This window comes from Marmota flaviventris, chromosome X (genome assembly GCF_047511675.1).
Source record: "Marmota flaviventris isolate mMarFla1 chromosome X, mMarFla1.hap1, whole genome shotgun sequence".
Classification (NCBI taxonomy): Eukaryota; Metazoa; Chordata; class Mammalia; order Rodentia; family Sciuridae; genus Marmota; species Marmota flaviventris.
This window is the reverse complement of record NC_092518.1, coordinates 13,731,409-13,752,115: the sequence shown is the minus strand read 5'-3', so window position 1 is coordinate 13,752,115 and position 20,707 is coordinate 13,731,409. Positions and strand designations below refer to the sequence as shown.

The 20,707-nt window shown below is 38.7% G+C and overlaps 1 protein-coding gene across 1 annotated transcript in view; it reads left to right on the top strand.

The window, feature by feature from the left end:
- The window catches only part of Map3k15 (mitogen-activated protein kinase kinase kinase 15), a 114,946-nt gene that overhangs the window by 43,641 nt on the left and 50,598 nt on the right, over window positions 1–20,707 (top strand). Inside the window, exons 6-7 of the mRNA XM_027927372.3 lie at window positions 1,377–1,483; window positions 18,952–19,122. Of these exons, the coding sequence (XP_027783173.1) occupies window positions 1,377–1,483; window positions 18,952–19,122 (278 nt within the window). The remainder of the gene's footprint in view (window positions 1–1,376; window positions 1,484–18,951; window positions 19,123–20,707) is intronic.

Genomic DNA, 20,707 nt, shown 5'->3' with positions numbered 1-20,707 from the left:
ATCTAAATAATGGAGATATCCGTTTATGCCTTGGACCAAGAAGAGTCAACTGCTAAGGAACTCATACCTCTAGTGATGAACAGATGCAACTAACTGATTTTAGTAGCAGGTGCCATTAGGGATTGTGATAATGATTAAAGCATGCACCGTTGGCCAAGGATTAACCTTTCTTGAAGGTTTTCTTCCCTTGAATTCCTGGCTTCTGCCTTCCTTCTGCCCTTGCCTTCAGGTATTATCACTTTATTTCTTCTTTTTTTTTTTTTTTGTATCCCTTCATTTCTTAACCTTTCATTGATGGGCCTCTTGGGCTCAAATGTGAGCCAAGAGAGCTGTGGAATCCACTACTGTCTTCTCTTTCCTAGGCCAGTAGTATCAAATGCAGAGCCATAAGACAGGTTTGGGATTTTAGTAGGAAACCCTCCTCTTCAACCATAGCTGGCAGCAAGTTGGCTAATACCAATGATTGTAAGCCTGGCTAAAATGTTAACTGGTAGCGCTACTGAGAGGGGACCCAACTGAGACACACATGGTAGCAATTTTTTCCTAGATGATTATGTAGCATTTAGACCAGTGGTTCTCAACCAGGAAGCATCTGATAGCATCTAAACACATTTTAGTTGTCAAAACTCTGTGTGTGTGTGTGTGTGTGTGTGTATGTATGTATGTTTTGCTAGCTTCTAATGAGTAGAGGCCAGAAATGCTACTGCCTTTACTATAGTGCACAAGTCAACATCCCACAATAAAGAATATTCTGGTTTAGATTAATTTGACTGATTATGATGAAACAAGAAGGGCTAAGGTATTTTTTCCCTTTACATGGGAAGTTAACTGTAGATTTTCTTTTTTTTTTTTTTTGAGAATTTTAGTATTTATTTTTTAGTTTTTTCGGCGGGCACAACATCTTTGTTTGCATGTGGTGCTGAGGATCGAACCCGGGCCGCACGCAAGCCAGGCGAGCGCGCTACCGCTTGAGCCACATCCCCAGCCCCGGTAGATTTTCTTATGTGTATGTCTAGCTCATTTTAAAATAGCTTTTCTGGGTGGTTTTAATCCTTTTCCACTGAAAACACAGTAGCCATTTCGTAGTTGCTAGGCTCACTTTTTTTTTTTCTGCCTTTGGATTTAACAGTTTTTCCTCAATCCCTTTGTCCTCTTTGGTAACAGGAATTTCTTTTCTGCCCTCTCTCTCTCATTTATCTTACTTTCTGATTTTTTTTTTTTTGTTCTAGTGAAGGTTACAAGTAACTTCACTAAACACTCTATGCAAGGAAAGTTTTGTCCTAAAATCTAGAGACTGGCTTATGTTTATAACTATTCAGAAAAATCTACAAAGACCTGTTTCTTCTCTTTTTCACCTTGAGATCTCTCACCAACAGGACTATGATGCGATGGTCAAGCTGGTAGAAACTCTGGAGATGCTGCCTACATGTGATTTGGCTGATCAGCATAACATTAAATTCCACTATGCATTTGCAATGAATCGGTAAGAATGATAATGTATGTGTAGGGTCCCCCCCCCACCCCGCATACCAGTGATTGAACCCATGGCACTTAACTACTGAGCCACATCCCAGCCCTTTTTTGTATTTTATTTACAGACAGGGTCTCACTGAATTGCTTAGGGCCTATGCTAAGTTGCTGAGGCAATTCTCCTGCCTCAGCCTCTTGAGCCACTGGGATTATAGGAGTATGCTACCATGCCTGGCTGTGTAGGGTTTTGAAACATGCTACCTATTGAATTCTGCTTCCTTCTTTTGTTTAACATTCAAGTATAAGCCAGGTCATGTGCTAAATGCCAAGGTCACGGAGATAGGCAAGGCACAATCTTCCTTCAGGGACTTAGTCTTTGGAACATGTATTCTAGCTGTGAGATCAGACACGTAAAAAAAATCCTAATAGCTCAAGGTGGTACATTGTTTAATGAAAGTTTGTCCAAAGTGATAAGGAAGTATAGTAGAGGGAGGGAACCATTCTACTTGGGGGTTTTAGAGAAGCTTATTCACGGGGATGGTGAAAACATTATTCCATTTGGCCAGACCAGAGTATGAGCATAGAGTTCTTCATACACAAGGTGCCTTCAGGGAACATCCATTGAAACTAGAACACAAGATGCAGTGTGGCAAATGCAGGTGATGAAGCTGAGACCATGGATGGAGGATGGGACCACGTCTTGAGAGGACTTTGCATGCGTGAATAAGGAGTTGATATTATCTTGTAGACTGTGGATGACTAGTTTAAGTGACCGGATTGATGTTGTATGTAAGGAGAAAGAACTTGGGAATTCAAACTTCTGGGCTAAGCAGAGTGTGAAACTTGGAAATTCATGCCTGGAGATCATAAGCCTCAGAAACTTCACTGGTAAGGTATTAGCTAAGATTATATAACAAAAAAGCCACAAATGCAGTAATTTAAATTAGATTGAAATTTCCCTTTCACGTGGCAGGCTAGAGTGAACCAGCCTAGCACCCAGCCCTGCTTCAGGAGTTGTTAAAGCACTTAGCATCCAACTACTGTAGCTCTTTTCATCCCCTAGAATGTTGGTCTTATCTGCATAGTTGAAGCTAAGTTACTGACACTCAGTGTTCCACCCCGACTCCATTCCATAGGTAGGAGAGGAAACCCAGGGCAAGTCATTTCCTTTAAAGCAAGTAGAATTTACACATGCCACTTCTATCACATTCCATTGGTGAGCACTCAGTCATATGACTCCATTTAATTACAGGGGAAGCTGGTAAGTGTAGTTTGTAGCAAGGTAGTCATATACCCAGCCAAACTTGGCTACTATGGATTTGCAGGATAACTAGAAGTTTGCCACATTCAACCTCACAAGGCTCTAGATGCACTTAAATGTCTTTAGTTCTACCTTCTCCCTTTCTCTGTTGATAATCTATAGGAAGAGAAGCAGCATTAGGTGAATATCATGAGAACCATTCCCTGATACACTCCTTATTGGGCCTGAGCTGGGAATTAATTATGTCAAATCATACAGCAGAGTAACTCTGGGAGGGTATTCAAACTTATCTTGAGAGCCAGAGAGTTCTGGCACCTCCTTATCAACCTTCCATAACTGATGTCTTCAACAGGGAGTGAACGAGATGAGGGTTGAGGATGAACTAAGTTAGAGGACTGCTGTATTGGATTTCCCAGTTTCAGAGACTATGCTTTGCCTCAGCAGTTGAATTGGGCTATAGGTTGTTGACTTGCCATTGGCAGTTTCTGCAGGACATCAGCAAAATAAGAGCTTATGGCTTTTTGAACCTTGTAATACATGTGAGGTCACACTTCTCTCTCTTAAATCAAGGCAAAATTTATGATCACTGAAATGCATAGATCTGAAGTGTATAATTTGATGAGTCTGACAAATGAATACACACATGTAAATAACACCCCAATCAAAATAGAAAATATTTCCATCACTCCAGAAAGAAGTTCCTAGTGTTCTTTGACAGCAGCCCTCACACTTTTATAGGTCAACCACTGTTGTACCTTCTATCTTCATAGGTTAGTTTTGCTTGTCCTTGAACTGTTATCACTTATGAGGTTCTTGGAAGAAAGCTTAGCACACTGTAAGTGCTATAAAAATTGTCTTATTAAATAAAAACTGAGAGCCGTGTAAGTTATTCATTGCCATGTATTTTCCCCAGACAGAGTAGAGGTTAACTATTGTCAGAGAATGAAACAATTGATTACTGTCTTCTCAAGAGAATAAAAGAGTAAAAAAGATGTGTTAGTCAGCTTTCTGTCACTGTGACAAAACACCTGAGAAAAACAACTTAAAAGAGGGAAAATTTATTTTGGCTGTTTCAGTCCACTTGTCTTCATCACAGGTGGGCTTGTGGTGAGTCAGGATGTCATGGTGAGGAGCACATGGTGAAGCAAAACTGCTCACTTCATGGTATCCAGGAAGCAGAGAGCTAAGAGACAAAATATCTCCTTCAAGGACATCCTCCCAGTAACCTGCTTCGTCCAACTAGGCCCTGCCTTCTACAGGTCATATCACCTCCTAATAGCACCACAGGTTGACAACCAAGTTTTTAGCACATGGCCTTTGGGGAAAATTTCACATGCAAACCAACAGGTCTTGAAATAGAAAATGGGTAACTAAGAGGTGATCCTGAGATGAATGTGCTTCCAATTTAGAAGCTGAATGGCCAGGATTGCATGCCAAAGAGCCATCTTTCTCTTTGCCTTCTAGCCTGATTTCCTCCTGTTAGACAGAAGCTCTGTATTGTAAGCCAGGCAGGATACTTGATGCTGAGAACCCCCTGCACCAGACTAAGAATTTTCTATAGAATTGCAACATTTGCTTTATTGATATAGGCAATCCAGTTCTGATTTTTTTCACTTTTTTTCTTTAGATTCAACTTGGACATCTGTCAGGATAGTTTCAGTAGGGTTTAACATTGTGTACAGTTTGGGGGAATTTTATGGCGTTTCCCATAGGGGGAAAATAGTCATGGGTAAAAAAAAATGAGCCTTCCTGCATTACTGTTGACCTTTAACTCTTAGGAAGTGGAGCAAATCATTGTCATGAATTAGTTACTAAAGGTTGAGAGAAATGAATGACGTTTGACACTCAGATGGCAAGGTAAGGTCTCCCTGTCAGTGGGAAAGCTGGTTTGAGCCGGCCAGCTTTTCCTGGTATCTTCCACTTCACTGCATTCAGAAGCTCATTCAAAGATACTTCAGGTTTCCACTGAACAGTTAAACTACTGCCTCTCAATAGCATGGAATCCTTTGTGAGCAATTGTTGTTTGCTGTTGCTTTTACAGATAGGACTTTATTACTTACACTAATGCATGCAGAATATTCTGACTGGAGATCCAGTCAGTAGGCACAATGGTCCAGAAGAGAATATGAGAATCAGGCTTAGATTTAAAACAAAATAAAGTTTGCCTGTTGCAAAATAGAAGGCATGTACTCATATTCTCCTTCCTGCATCTTTTGATCAAGACCAGCAAAAGTTACCTCTGAATTGCTTAGCACCTGGAGGGGAAACTGAATGTATAATGCATTTATTGGAATAAGTAAGTTAAACTGAGTGATAGAGGAAAATGCTCTTTGGGCCCTAGAAATAAATGTGGGGGAGAATAGATGAAAGTGACTGAATGTACCCCACATCAGAGGGTCTCTGTGCTTGCTCCAGAACCTATGGCTGGCATCTGTGTCTCCTCCTCTGAGATTGCCAAAACATTGCTTGGGTGAAGGGACAGTTTCCCTAAGAGGCAGTGTAGGTTCATCACCTCTTCAATAGCCATCAGTCTCCTTTTGTCTCTTTGTTTATTTTCACTGTTCAATATCACCATCTTCATTTCTAGATTTGTATAAAATTCTTTATTCTATGTTTATCCAAAGTAGAAAAATGAGATCTACCCACTGTTACATAGTGCATTGTTTCCAGGCACTTAAAAACATTACAAAAGGAGATAAATTTGTTGTTGCTTTCTCAGTAGCAAAGATAACCACAAAATCTGTTGATTTAGACAGAATTATGTAGTCCAAACTCTGTTTAGAGAGGATGGAGAAAGAAATAAAAGGAGAGGCCCCAAATATAATAGCTGGTCAGTAAGAGATCTGGAACCAGAACTAATTTTGGCCCAGCATGCTACAGACACTGATTCTTAAAGCTAAGGTTAATAATTCTATGCCATAATTACACTCTTCCCAGCAGACTTTAGCTTACATTTTATTTGCCTGCAGAACAACCAAAATAAGCCATTGGCTTCCACTTGAAGTATTAGGCCCATCCCTTTCTATGTCCTGGTTAGTCATATGTTGTTTCAGTCATTTTTTTTTCTGGTCACTGTGACCAAAAGACCTGACAAGAACAATGTAGAGGAGGAAAAATTTATTTTGGCTCATGGTTTCAAAGGTTCAGTCCCTGGTGGGCTGACTCCATTATCTCTGGGCCTATGGTGAGGCAGAATATCATGGTGGAAGGAAAAACAACAAGGTTGTTGCCGTGTCCTGAGCTGTTTTCCTCCACCATGATATTCTGCTTCACCCCAAGCCCAGAACGAATGGAATCAGCCTACCATGGACTGAACCTTTGAAACTGAGCGAAAATAAACAACATAAAATTAGTCATCTGAACCATTTTTAAGCACACCATTCAAAAGTGTAAAATAAATTTAAATTATTGTGAAACATCTCTAGAACTTTTTTTTATCATGTACATCTGGAACTCTGTAGCCGTTATAATTCTCCACTTTTCCTGTCCCTCAAGTTGCTGACAACCACCATTCTACTTTCTGTCCCTGAATTTGACCACTAGATACCTCAGATAAGTGGAGTAACACAATATTTGTCTTTTGTATGTGCCTTATTTGACTTAGCATTATGCCTTTAAGGTTCATCTGAGTTGGAGTATATATTAGAATTGTCTTTGTTTTTAAAGCTGACTATATTCTGTTGCATGGATAGATCACATCTTATCTATCCTTTCATCCACCAATGGACATTTAGATTGCTTTTTAAAATTTTTTTTTAGTTGCTGATAGACCTTTATTTTATTTATTTATATGTGGTACTGAGAATCAAACCCAGTGCCTCACACGTGCCAGGCAAGTATGCTACCGCTGAGCCCCAGCCCCAGTCCTAGATTGCCTTTATCTCCTCACTATTATGAATAATTCTTCAATGAACATGGGTGTGCAAATATCTCTTTGAGATTCTGCTTTCAGTTCCTCAGATACATGCCCAGAAGTAGGTTGCTGGATCATATAGTAGTGCTATTTTAAATGTTTTACAGAACATCCATACTGTTTCCCATAGTGGCCAGATGGTGTATAATATCTCCAGATAACATCTCATACTCATTAGGGTGCTATTATTTAAAAAAACAGAAAATAAATACTTGCCAGTGTTTATTTAAAAAAATTTTTTTAGTTGTTGACAGATCTTTATTTATATGTGGTGCTAAGAATTGAACCCAGTGTCTTGCACATGCCAGGCAAGTGTGCTACTGCTAAGCCACAGCCACAGCCCTCTTGCCAGTATTTTTATAGTAACATCCTAATGAATATGGGATGATAGCTTATTGTAGTTTCAATTTATATTTCTGTGATGATCAGTGATTTTGAGCATCTTTTCATATTCTTGGCTATTAGCATATTCATCTTTGGATAAATGTCTTTTCAAGTCCTTTGCCTGTTTTAAAAACAAATTATTTGGTTTTGTCATTGTGAAGTTGTAGGAGTTCTATGTTCTAGATATTCTGATCACTTGCATGAGTTTTAAAAATTTTCTCCCATTGCATAGGATATCTTTTCCCTTTGTTGGTTGTATCCCCTGATGCACAAAAAGTTTTTATTTTTTAAGATTGATATAGTCTCACTTATCTATTTATACTTTTGTTTCCTGTGTTTTTGGTGTCATATCCATTACTTAATAGTATATACTTTTGGTAGCAAAAAGCCAGTTACATTATTTCTCTGAGAAATGAACCATCTTATTATCTTCTGAGTGGGTAGCCCTGCCAAAAGTACATATTTTCTTTTTTAAGAGGATTTATCCCTTCTCTCTGGCCTCCTTGAGCCTGATAATATCCCTTTTTTCTCCTTCCTGCTTTGGTTCCCTTCTTTTTGTCCTTCTTTATTATAGACTTATTTGTGTGTCAGCAGAAGGGCCATGTGTAAAGGAGGAGAGAGCTCATGAGGGGTGACTGAAGTTAATGAGTGATTTAAAAAATATAATCACACATGTGCATTATTATTACACACACACACACACACACACACACACACACACTTTTATGGATAAGCCAACTTGTTCTCTTCAAACTATTGTAGTGCTCTACATTTACTTGGACAGTGCTGCCATTACTCAGAATAGTATGATGTCAGTGGGAAGAGGGGATTTTTTTTTCCTTTGGAATGACTTAAGAGACAATTTATGGGGCTGGGGTTGTAGCTCAGTGGTAGAGCACTTGCCTAGCACATGTGAGTCACTGGGTTCAATCCTCAGTACCACATAAAAATAAATAAATTAAATAAAGGTATTGTGTCTGTCTACAACTAAAAATAAATAAATAAAAATTTAAAAAAGAGACAACTTATGGAGCTGGGATTGTAGTTCAGTGGTAGAATGCTTTCCTAGCATGTATGAGGCACTGGGATCAATTCTTAGCATTGCATATAAATAAATAGAAAAAATATAAAGGTCCATCAACAACTAAAAAATATTTTTAAAAAGAGAGAACTTACAAGGCACATAGGAAATTAATATCATTGCAGTAGGTTTTGCAGACAGACAGATCTGGATTTGAATTCCAGATTATACAGTATACTTAAGTGTTATTGCCAAGATCAAGCCACTTAAGTTTCCAAAGCATTACCTTCCTCATCTATCAAATAGGATAGTATAGTAACATCTACTATGTTATAATTACAGATGGAATATCACTTATCCAAAATGCTTGGGACTGGAAGTGTTTCAGATTTTTTCAGACTTTGGAATATTTGCATAGACTTTACCAGTTGAGTATCCCTAATGTGAAAATTTGAAATCTGAAATTCCCCAATAAGACCTTCAAAATGTTTCAGATTTTGGAGCATTTCAAGTTTTGGGTTTTGGTTGTCCAGAGAACATTTAACTTTAGAATGATTTGAAAAATATTTCAAAATCACTGTGCTGTTGACAACCCAAAAAAACCAGGGACTGGACTGCTATGAAATAAATGAGAATAATGGGAATTAATGGGGGATTCTAAAAATTAAGTAAGCATACAAAATAAAAAATGTTAACACAGTTCCTGGCACATAGAAAATGCTGTATAAATGTTTATTGCCCTTCAGTTTCCCAAAAGAGAACCCTAACCTCCAGTGTTAGGTCACCTTTAATGATGGTCTGAACCTAAGACAATGTTGTGGCCAACTTTTCTGTCAGTCTAAGAAAATACAACACTGAAAAAGCTAGACTAATATATAATTAGTAAAGGACTTTTGAAGAGGAGTTTTCTCCCCTACCTGACATCAAATTTTCTATCAATTAGATTTAAAAGCATAGTTTCTTATATTTTTATGTTTTTCTCATGTTCTTTTTTTTAATCTTTATTTTTTTATTTTTATGTATTTCTGAAGATCGAACCCAGGGCCTCGCACATGCTAGGCGAGCCCTCTACCGCTGAGCCACAATCCCAGCCTCTCATGTTCTTTTTTAAAATTTTTATTTAGTTATAGATGGACACAATACCTTTATTTTATTTATTTTTATTTTTATGTGGTGCTGGGGATTGAATCCAGTGCCTAACGCATGCTAGGCACACGCTCTACCACTGAGCCACAACCCCTCTGATGTTCTTTAAAATATAAATATATATATATAATATATATAATATATGTATATTCCTCTGGTAGCTTAAGGTATTTTTCCCTAGAACATTAAGGGCAGATACAGGAGACTTTGTTGTAACATATATTTCATCTTTGCAACTGAACATCCAGAAAATTATAGTAATAGCAGCCGTACCAGTTTCTCACTTGATTAATATTTTAAGGCTCATGATAGTAAGTTTTATAGTTTCCAGCTTTAGATATTACTTGAAAACCAGGAATTTGCTAGGGATGTGGCTTAAGCGGTAGCGCGCTTGCCTGGCATGCATGCGGCCCAGGTTCGAGCCTCAGCACCACATACAAACAAAGATGTTGTGTCCCCCGAAAACAAACTAAAAAATAAATATTAAAAAAATTCTAAAAAAAAAAGAGAGAGAATTTAAAAACAAAAAAAAGAAAGCCAGGAATTTATTAGTAATTAATTTTGACATGCATAATAAACTCTTTTATAAAAAAATTTTTAGTCATACATGGACACAATATCTTTATTTTGTTGTGTGGTGCTGAGGATCGAACCCAGCGCCACTCGCATGCCAGACAAGCGCGCTACCGCTTGAGCCACATCTCCAGCCCATAGTTTTAAGTAATTTAAATGGAAAAATCACACATGCCTAGTGGCTTCCTTATTAGTCAGCATGGAACTCAAGAGTTTTTTTCCTCCTTAATCTCATGAGTCTGTTAAATACAGAGATCTTTTTTTTTTTTTAAGTTGTGTAGATGGACACAATACCTTTATTTTGTTTATGTGGTGCTGAGGATTGAACCCAGTGCCTCACATGTGCGAGGCAAGTGCTGCCACTGAGCCACAACCCCAGCCCCAGAATAAACTCTTAATTATTAACGATTCCTGAGGAAAAACCTTACCAGTGTAAGTTGCTGTCAGGCCTTCCACTTGGCACTCTGAATAAGTAGCATATGAACATTCCATGCTAGTTACATTCATAAGTCTCCAGTTGCCATATTGAATCTGGAAGACCAAACTGTAAGTCCAAAAGATGCTAGGGAAAGCTACCTTCCCACCTTCTGCCTAAGGACTCCAAACAAATGGAAAAGGACAAACAGTTCTGTTAGGAAACATTTATTGAGAATTGCCTGTAGATTCAGCCTCCTGTGCCTTAGAGTGTATATTGAGAGACTTCACATGCAGTCATTCCTGTCACTGTGTTGCCCTTGAAATAGAGACATCAATCAGGAGGAATCAGGGAGACAGTCTTTCTGATTTCCTGGGACACATTTCTGGAGACCTGAGGACGACCAAATCAACACTGTAACCTCCTTCTAAATTTAAGGATGGAAATTTACATTTTATTTAAGATGAAATATCAGTAAGGTAGTTTCACATAATGCTTTATTTATGATTCAGAAGAATCATGTTTTAGTATGAATGAATACTTTATTTAAGGAACACAGAGAGGAGACTTTTATATCTGTGTTGAAGGACTTATGAAGAAAGACATTTTTGTGATGGGGAATGTGTTGGTTTGGGAGTTAGGTGGCCCATGTTCTAGCTCCACTTTTTTGCTGCTTAGGCAGATATCTGTGGGCAAGGCGCTTGGCTTTTGAAGTGTCTGAGATCAGAAATGAAAAGGTGGGTTGTAGGTTGGCTATTAGTTTAAGGTTTTTGTTTTTGCTTTGCTTTTTGTCAAGATCACTGGTACCATCCTAGGTATTTTAATGATTGATGTTTGATGAGATGGGAAGGCAATGTGGGCTTACCTGGATGAAGGTTTGGTTTAGAATAGAACAGATGGCTGAGGAGGGAGGTTAGTCCCAGTGGTTGAAGACCTTGACTGGTAAGCTAAGGAATTTGGATTTTGTTCTGTAGACACTAGAGAGAGGTACTGAAGGTTATGTAAGCAGACCGACATGAGCCAGGTGCCCAACTCTACAATTACTGCATGGCCTTGGCCTTAAGCAGTCCACTTAACTTTTCTGGACTCTATAGTTCTCTTTTTTTAAAAAAAAGAATTGGACCAGATGATCTTGAATATTGCTTTCCTTTCAAAAGTTCTATAAGTCTGTAACTTAAAGCAGTATTTTATTAGTTAAATGATCATAGACAAATTTCTTGAGCCCCTTTCTTTATAATGTATCCTTTGTCCTGTCAGCAATCTCAGTCCTGTTAGGTGGATATAAGTTCAGCTATATCACCATTTCAGGGAGAGTAAAATCTCCTCCATATGCTTTCTAGTAGCACATGTATTTTTTTTAATTTTTATTTATTTTTTTAATCATACATGACAGTAGAATGTATTTTGATATATAATACATACATGGAATGTACGTACATCAATCATATTGTCTATTCTGCTGCCCTTCCTATCCTCCCTACTCCTCCCCTCCTTTCCCATCCTTTCTCTCTATCCAATCTAATGTGACACACTTTTTTTTCTCATTACAACATCATATATGTATTCTGTATAACAATGAGGTTCTCCTTCCATCTTCTGTGTAACTCCCCTTCTCCCTCTTTTTCCCTCCCACCTCTCTTCCCTATTTAGTGGTAGTCTTCCTCTCATTATCTTCCTCCCTATCCCATTTTGAGTCACCCCCCCTTATATCAGAGAAGACATTCGGCATTTGTTTTTTAGGGATTGGCTAGCTTCACTTAGCATAATCTGCTCTAATGCCATCCATTTGCCTGCAAATGCCATGATTTTATTATTTTTTAGTGCTGAGTAATATTCCATTGTGTATAAATGCCACATTTAAAAAAAATGTCTAACTTAAACAATAAAGAATTTGTCAGAAGAACACAGGTTTACTAGAAGGCATATTTATGATTTTTTTGATGGTGCTGGGGATCGGCTCCAATGCCTTACAAATGCTAGGCAAGTACTCTACCACTGCATTACATTCCCAGCCCCTAAAGCCCATACTTATAATTTATTTTGGTACTAAATGCCAAATTTTTCTCAAATCATTTGCCTGTCACCTTACATAGACTCTGTCTGCTTTTGTTGTTGTTCCTGTTGTTAGGGAATTAATTTCAAAGCACTTTAAGATTGTTATTTTTATCATGAGTTTTTCTTTCTAAGAACTTTCTATGTACTTCTAGAGTCATAGTCTAGGTTCTGCTCAGAAGCAGCATCTGAAATAAGAATTTGGGGTTAAATATTGTATTTGGGAGGTGATCCTAGGACGCTTTAGAAGGGGAAGTGAAAGAAAAGTAGTAGAGAATATGGTAGGGAGCAGATTGCCTCTGTGGGAAACTAAGGGTACTATTCTCTCAGGAAACTTGGGAGACTCTATAGAACATGCTTCAGTTATCTCACCCAAGGGGAGAAGCTGGGGACTTATCTGCTAACTCCCTTCCACCACTGGTTGCAGGCCGCTCTGGAGGTTGGAGAATGGCAAGAGCCACAAGACCCATAAAGTATGTGTGCCCAGGAAAATGCATGTGCATGCCCTCATTGTCTGCTACCTTCACTATTAACATTGGAGTTGACATTTTTATCTTTAATGCCTTCTTTATCTCATCAGTCGTTTTTCCTGAAATACTAATTTCTGGTGAACTTCTGAGTCTTTCTGCTTTCTCTTTGGTGTAGAACCATGAGAGAATTTCATTTTAGTTTCTCATAGTGGTTTGTTCTGCTCAGCAGAAGACACCAGAAACCATCTGCAATATGCTTTAAAGGGCTCTGATTTTGAGAGGTATTGATGCCTTAGTTGCTTGGCTACTCTAAGATTTTTATTTGCTGAGATATATTTCTGTATTCAAAAGTGTTTTAAGGCAGGTGCAGTAGCATGCACCTGTAGTTCCAGCTAGTTGAGAGGCTGAGGCAAGAGGATCACTTGAGCCCAAGAGTCTGAGACCAACCTGGACAAATTAGCAAGACTGACTCTGTCTCAAAAAAAAAAAAAAGAGACTGGGCTTGTAGCTCAGTGATAGAATGCTAGGCATGTGTGAGGCACTGGGTTTGATCCTCAGTACCACATAAAAATAAAAAAGGTATTATGTCCATCTACAACTAAAAAAAAATTTAAAAAGTTTTATTTCTTTAAGTATATTATTGACCAGAAAACTTTTAGAAGTACCTCTCTGAATTATGCACACATTGGGCTTCTCAGAGCAGCTTGAGAGAATCGTTGTATAGAGAAAATTCCCACATGATCCCTCCTTTAAGAACAGATGGAAAATGTTGCCTCTTTCATTGTTCCAAAGAAAACATCAATGCTAATCACCAGAGGACTTCTCTAAGGTGAGAAAATACCTATTATTAATTACCTGTTACCCATTCTTTTAGCAGTGTGTTAGTGTAGATCCTGTAGAGTGACCTCAGATGACACACTATTATTTTTAACAACATTGCTATTTTTGTAGTTTTGAGAATAGCTGCCCTGCAAGTCAGATGAAAGGAAGTTGTGACCAGTGGCCAGCCCATTAGGGGATTATTAACTGCATGCAGGAGTGCATAGGAAAAGACTCAGGGAACATGTTCTGGTTGTCTTACACATTTGGGAGTGGGGTGTGAGGATGCCCAGTGGATGGTGCATGCCTATCAGGAGATAGCTGCTGTTTAGATGTTTAGGGGAAGGTGTATTGGAAGGCACTAGGTTCTGGAAAGCCACTTGGAATAAAAGAGGAAACTTGAAGAAGAGCTTCTAAGTTCTTCTGGGTAGGAGGTCCTTGGTTAGGCAGAGCCTTTGAGAAACTTTGCAGAAGAGGAAGAGAAATGGCTCAGTGTGGCCTGACCTCACTCCCACCCCAACTCTGCTCCTCCAGGTTTGCCATTCTCTAGCTACCTTCACCTTCTTTTAGTCTGAAGTGTGGTAAGATATTTGCATCTGTAGGTATTTGAATATGCTGTTTTATCTGCCAGGAATGCTCTTTCCTTCATTGCTTACCTGATTGCAGTGATCATTCAAGGTCTAGTATTAGTGTCCTTTTCTGAGAGAAGTGGCCATTGCAAAGAATACTGTACCTGAAAATGATATTCCTGTCATTAATCATTCTCCTAGCATTCATGTTTTTGTGTATACTTGTTTAATATTTGTCATCCCTCCCACTAGACAATGGTAAACTGTGGTGTAGAGTTGGGAGATACCCATATAATGAGTGTCTGGGTGTTATAGTTAATTTCAGAGTTTGGCAGTAGAAGGTTTTTATCTTGATTATTGGGTCACAGTTTCTTGCTTCTTTTGCAACTCATAATTTTATGGTAGTCTGTACATTTTAACTAAAAGAACTGGAGACTGAAGTATGATTTTGTTTTGCTATTCTGAGTACTGGAACCCTTTCACAGGCTTGGTGATTAGCATATATGTTTTTTTAAATATTTTATTTTTTTAGTCGTAGTTGGACACAATGCCTTTATTCCATTCGTTTATTCTTTTTATGTGGTGCTGAGGATCAAACCCAGAGTCCTGCGCGCATACTAGGCGAGCACTCTACTGCTGAGTCACAATCCCAGTCCAGCATATATGATTTTTAATGATTCTTTTAGAGACTGCACTGTACTCTTTTTTTTAAAGAGAGAGAGAGAGAGAGAATTTTAATATTTATTTTTTAGTTTTTGGAGGACAACAACATCTTCGTATGTGGTGCTGAGGATCAAACCCAGGCTGCACACATGCCAGGCGAGCGCGCTACCACTTGAGCCACATCCCCAGCCCAAGCATTGTACTCTTAACTAGATTTAGTTCACCTGTGATTAGCCCAACCCCCAACCTCCTGTCCCTCTGCTACCTTTTCAGTCTTGTCAATATTTGAGCTATTTCTGATATCTTTGGATTCAGTTCTTGCAGGGCCTGCAGTCCAGGTGCTGTGGTGGTGCCTGCAATGACTTTCTGGTTTTGAGCATCTCCTTCCCTGTGGTTTTCTTGGCAAAATGCAGGGGGTGAATATGGGGAAACAGCATTGTTAGGCCAAGTGATTTGTTTTTGCTTAGGGATGCTTCAGATGGTGTCCCATGCTGTTGTCTGAAGATGGGATAAGTTTTCCTTGTCCTTGCAAAGTATCTCTTTCTATCAAAGGCTCCCTCTTCCAGTCATAAATACCCAGAATGACAAGCAAGTATGGAAACTTTTGTAGCACTGGGATTTAGTACTTCAAGGCTTCCTTCCTTCTCCTTGGTGTGATTGTTGTATTGTCTTGAGTTTTTATTGTTACCACAGGAGTGAAGGCATTTCATATCTCCTATATCCTAATTGGAAGGAATCTCTTATAAGGTTTTTGGGAGTGATCCAAGACAAAATTTGTTCTAGAAAGGAGACTGATCTAGTGAGACATCTTGCTTGTTAGTCTCAGGACTGGCTTGGAAGAAGGTTTATTGGAAGTGTGGTTCCTGTGGTATGGACTTCCTCTTATGGACACACAGTATAAGAAAAGGTGGACAGGAAGACAGGATGGTAAGTGGCAAATCAATGTTCTGGCAGACCCGAAGCTCACCCTAATTCTGTGAGGTGAGCAAAGTCAAGTCTACTTTTCAGATGAAGAGCTGAGGCACCGAAAGGGAAAAGGACCTGCTCAAAATTCACATGGGTAGTAAATGGCATAAAAATAACCAAGATCTAGCATTAGGTAATTCCAAATAAAGTGTTCATTTTGTTACATAAATAATAGGTGAGTATTTACATAGTCTTGTGAAAAGAAAAAGAAACACTTGAAGCAGTCATTCCTCTTAACTCTAGTTTCTGCTGCCACTCATATTCCAGAAGTAACCACTTTTGTCAGTTTGATGTATGTCAGTTCAGACAATTTGCTATGCACTTAACATGCAGTTAAAAATGTCATACTGTAGGGTTTTTAAAATATAGGACCATATAGGAAGTATTTTGTTATTATTCTTTTTCACTTAGCAATCAATAGTTGGAGATCTTTCCACATCGGTACATTTAGTTCTGCTCAGTTTGTCATTCATTTAATAAACATCTATTGAGCATCTACTGTGTGGCAGATCCAGTTTGCACTGGCACACAGTAATAAATAGAGTAGACCAAAAAAATAATCTCATCCTCTTGGAGCTTACCTTCTGAAATGAGGAGAGATGTAAAATTATTAAAATAGGCTAGGGTGATAGGGAGGGCTGGTGGGCAGGGGAGGTTGTAATTTTAAGTTGGGTGCTTAGAGAAGGCCTTATTTATTATAAAGTGACATGGAGAGAAGATCAGAAAACAGCAAGGAACATGACATGTAAATATATGGGGGAAGAATAGTCCAGGTAGAGGGATGAGCATGTGGAATAGTAAGGAGGCTTGTGCAGCTGAGGCAGAGTAGGTGATGGGAAAGTGGATGGTAAGAGAGGTAAGAAATAAGATTGGAGAAATAACTGGGAGCCAGATCTTGTAAAGCCTTGTAAGCCATTGAAAAAAAAATGGTGTGTGTTCTAAGATAGGAGCCACTAGAGAGTTTTGAGTAGAGAAGTGACCTGACCTGACATACAGTGGAGAGGATCAGTCACTTCTGTGTTGAGATTAGATTGTAGAGAGGTAAGGGTGGAAGCAGGAAACAATGGTGGCTTGGACCAGGGTGGTAATTGTGGGCATCATGAGAAGTGGACCAGTTTGAGAGATGGTTTGAAATAAAAGTCAACTGTGTCTGCTGATTGGATATAGGGTGTTAGGGAAAAATCAAACATGGCTCTAAAGTTTTTTGATCTGAATAAAAGGAAAAATGGACTGCCAAACCAGGTGGAGAAGGCTGTGAGAAGAGCAGGTTTGGTAGGATGATTGTTTGATTTTGTACATGTTAAGTTGAAGGTATTAGATCTGCAGGGGAGATGCTGAGAAGGCATTTTTGTATGTAAGTCTGGAGTTTAGGGGAGAGGTGTGGGCTGGAGATAGAAAACTGGGAGTCATCAGAATATAGGTGGTTTGAAAAATCATGGCACTGGATTCTAGTTACCAATAAAAAAAAAAGGTCCAAAGGTTGTACCTGGGAATACTCCAATGTTAAAAGATCAGAGAGATGGGCAGGAACCAAAAAGTTGAACTAAGGAAGGAGGAAATTCAGGCAAATGTGGTGTCCTCCAAATCAAATGAAGATAGTCCTAGGAGAAGGGATTATACAGTTGTTAACTGCACAGTTTGATTAAATACACGTAGATGGAATGCATATGTAGGTCAATTAGGACAAGGACTGAGAATTGACCAGTGGATTTAGCAGTGATGCAGGCATACTGAATTAGAGAGTGCAACATAAGAGACTCAGATTTGTTTGGTCCAGGATGTACCCCGGACCCCAGGGGTTTTAAAGCTCCCCAGGTGATTCTAATATGCAGCCAAGGTTCAGACCACTGTCATCATTTCTTTCTCTTCATTGTGAAATGACCTTATTGCCAGAAACAGATGTTGCTGACTGATTAAACACAGGAGTCTTTATCTATAGGTTTGTTCTTGGATACCTTGGGATCTGAAAATGATAAGCAGATCTGAAAGCTGATTATTAACTACTAAAGCGATTAGCTGTTTAGCACCTGTCTTAAATAGAGTAGACTGTCTTAAAAGTGGCTTTTAAGCAGAAAATCTCGTTTTGCTTTTCATTTTTTTAGATGCTTGATTTTTGTTTTGTTTATACTCAAAAAGATCTTTTATTTGAGAAACAAGGGTAAGTTTCAAGTTAATGAAAAATGTTAAGGGAAATCTTGATATAACTTGTCAAAAAAAAAAAAAAAACACAAGAAAACTCAACCTGAACTCACATCAGTAATTAAGTATTTGAGTTATACATTTTTTTGCAGAATCATGTGTATTTCAAATCCCCAAATGAGGTTATACCAGGTATAGAAAATTTGTAACTCATTAGAATTTTAATATTCTCCATATTCTTGACATAGACATTAGAAGTTATTTAAGTGCTTTAGCAAATTTGAATTGGGTTGGTATTGTTAGCACTTCAAAAATTAAATGCCATAGATGGGCTATGCAAAAAGAGATCTAGTTTGCAGGCTCATTAAATTAGATTCTATATGACAAACAGAAGGAAGATCACATATATCAAAACAGGACCAAGGCTGTGGCTGTGGCTCGAAGGTAATGTGCATATGTGTGTCCGTCCACTGGCAGTGAAAAAAACCTTGCAATAAAGGTCTGTCAACAACTTTAAAAAAAAAAAAAAAACAGGACCAAGGTATAAAATGGAAAAATTCAGAGACAAAATAAAGGCTTAATTATTGCACTTGTGCAAGTATCATTGCATGATTAGTTTTGGTTCTCCTTTACCCCCATTTCTTTGTACTCCATCACTGGATTTTTTATGAATCAGAGGTACACCATTTTACCTATAGATGTTTGAGCATGTCTTTCTAAAAGTCAAGGACACTTTTATAAAATAATCATGATTAAGGTGTCGTACCTAAAAATCAACAAAAATTACTCATTGTCTGTGTTCATACTTCGCCAATTGTTCTGTGGTTTATTACATCACTTTCCTCTTCTCTTATTTTGTCTTACAATTTATTTGTTGAAGATAGGATCAAGTAGGAACTAAGTATACTTATATGAGATTTACTAATATATATCCTAAGCAGTTGCTGCTTTTGAAAATGAAAACTGAAGTATTACTTTGATTCTTTTTTCTATTAAAGCACATCATCCTCACCTCCAATCTTCCAGCAGGATGAGTGCACATATACTCTTGGTCTTGATTGGGCTGTTTGTGATCTTACGTATCTTTCAGGAGAAACAGTGCAGGTGACCGTGAGAAGGCTCTTCAGGTCATGCTCCAGGTTCTGCAGAGCTGTGACCACCCAGCTCCTGACATGTTTTGCCTGTGTGGGAGGATCTACAAGGATATCTTCTTGGATTCAGACTGTAAAGATGCTGCCAGCAGAGACAGTGCCATTGAGTGGTAAGTAGCATATGCATCTCTGCACAGAATCACATAGGCCAAGCATCTAGGTCTTTTCCCTATGTGCATATGTGTGTCCATCCACTGGCAGTGAAAAAAACCTTGCAATAAATGTGATCTGGGAATTTTCAGATTCCTTCTTCTGAGAGAAAGCCATGAAAACAGGGTTTTCTCTTGAAAACACACTTCCTATAAGTTCACTCATTTATGAGGCAGGAAGAAGGCTCAACATACTTCTTCCCAGCTACCCCTTCTAGAATTTTTTTTTAACTTTTATTGTTTTTATGTGGTGCTGATGAATGAACCCAGTGCCTCACCAAGGCTAGGCAAATGCTTTACCACTGAGCTACAACCCCAACCTTCCTTCCAGAATCTTATCCACCACTGTCAAGGTATTATCTTCCCAGTGAGCTGTTCATTATTTATTTATTCAACAAATATTTATTGAGGGCTTACATTGTGCCAGAAATTTTCTAAATGGTAGAAATGTGGAATGTACACAACAGACATGAATCCCTGCCCTCAGACACCTTGCTGTTAAGGGAAGTCAGAAAAGTAAATAAGGCAAAATGTATGGGATGTTAGCTGATGGCAAGGGCTATGGGGGAAAGTTAAGCAGGGAAAAGAAAAGGAGAGTTGAGAGGGTAGTCTGAAATTTTAAATAGGGTGGGTAGTAAAGGTGAGTAAAAACGTGAAGGTGGTGAGGGAGTGGGCTTTGCAGATAACTGGAGAAATATGTGAGGTGGAGGGAACAGCACAGGCAAAGACTCCAAGGAGGAAGCATGCTGGACACACTTATGGATGGTGAGGAGTAAGCAGAAGAAGAGTAGCAGGGAAGCTAAAATAGTAAGCTGGGTTCCTATTTTGGTGGCTAAAAATTCAACCCCCAGATCAGGAAATCACTGCTTGTAACTCCTTCAGAAAAGTCAGAGGAGTTTTTTTTTCCCCCAACTACTTAAGAAAGTAGTGGTGGTAGGTACAGGAATAAATGCAGCTTAGTCTTTTGATCAGGGCATGTATGCCCTGGATAAGACCTTGGAGGTCATCTAACCCAAACCCTAAAGTATGGATGTGAAGCATGTGGCCCAGGGAGGTGGGTGACTGGTCCAAGGTCATGGGGCTGGCTAAAGATCACAGGGATAGTTAGTGGCAAATCTGGGACTGCAGTCCTCTGATTGGAGTCCAAATCATCTCTGCCCCTGAGTAAGGCCTGTTTTAATTTGGGAAAAGGAAAACTTCTCTGCCCTCTTCTTAATTAACTTGTTTTTTAAATGATTTTTTTGAGACAGAGTTTTATTAAGTTGCTGAGGCTGGCCTTGAACTTGCAATCCTCCTCAACCTCCTGAGTAGCTGGATGCATAGGTGTGCACCACCACACCCACCTCAGTATAACATTTAATTGTGAAAGAAAATTTTTAAAAGGCAAACTTGGTAGGATATGGAATTTTAAATTCCCAAGATATGTGGGGGCAAAAAAGGTTGAAATTTTGTTGACTGGGATAGGAAGAACTTTCTTGGTGTCCTCTGGTTAGTCTGAAGTTACTTGTATTATTCTCTAAGTTCATAAAGCCATATTTTAACTGAT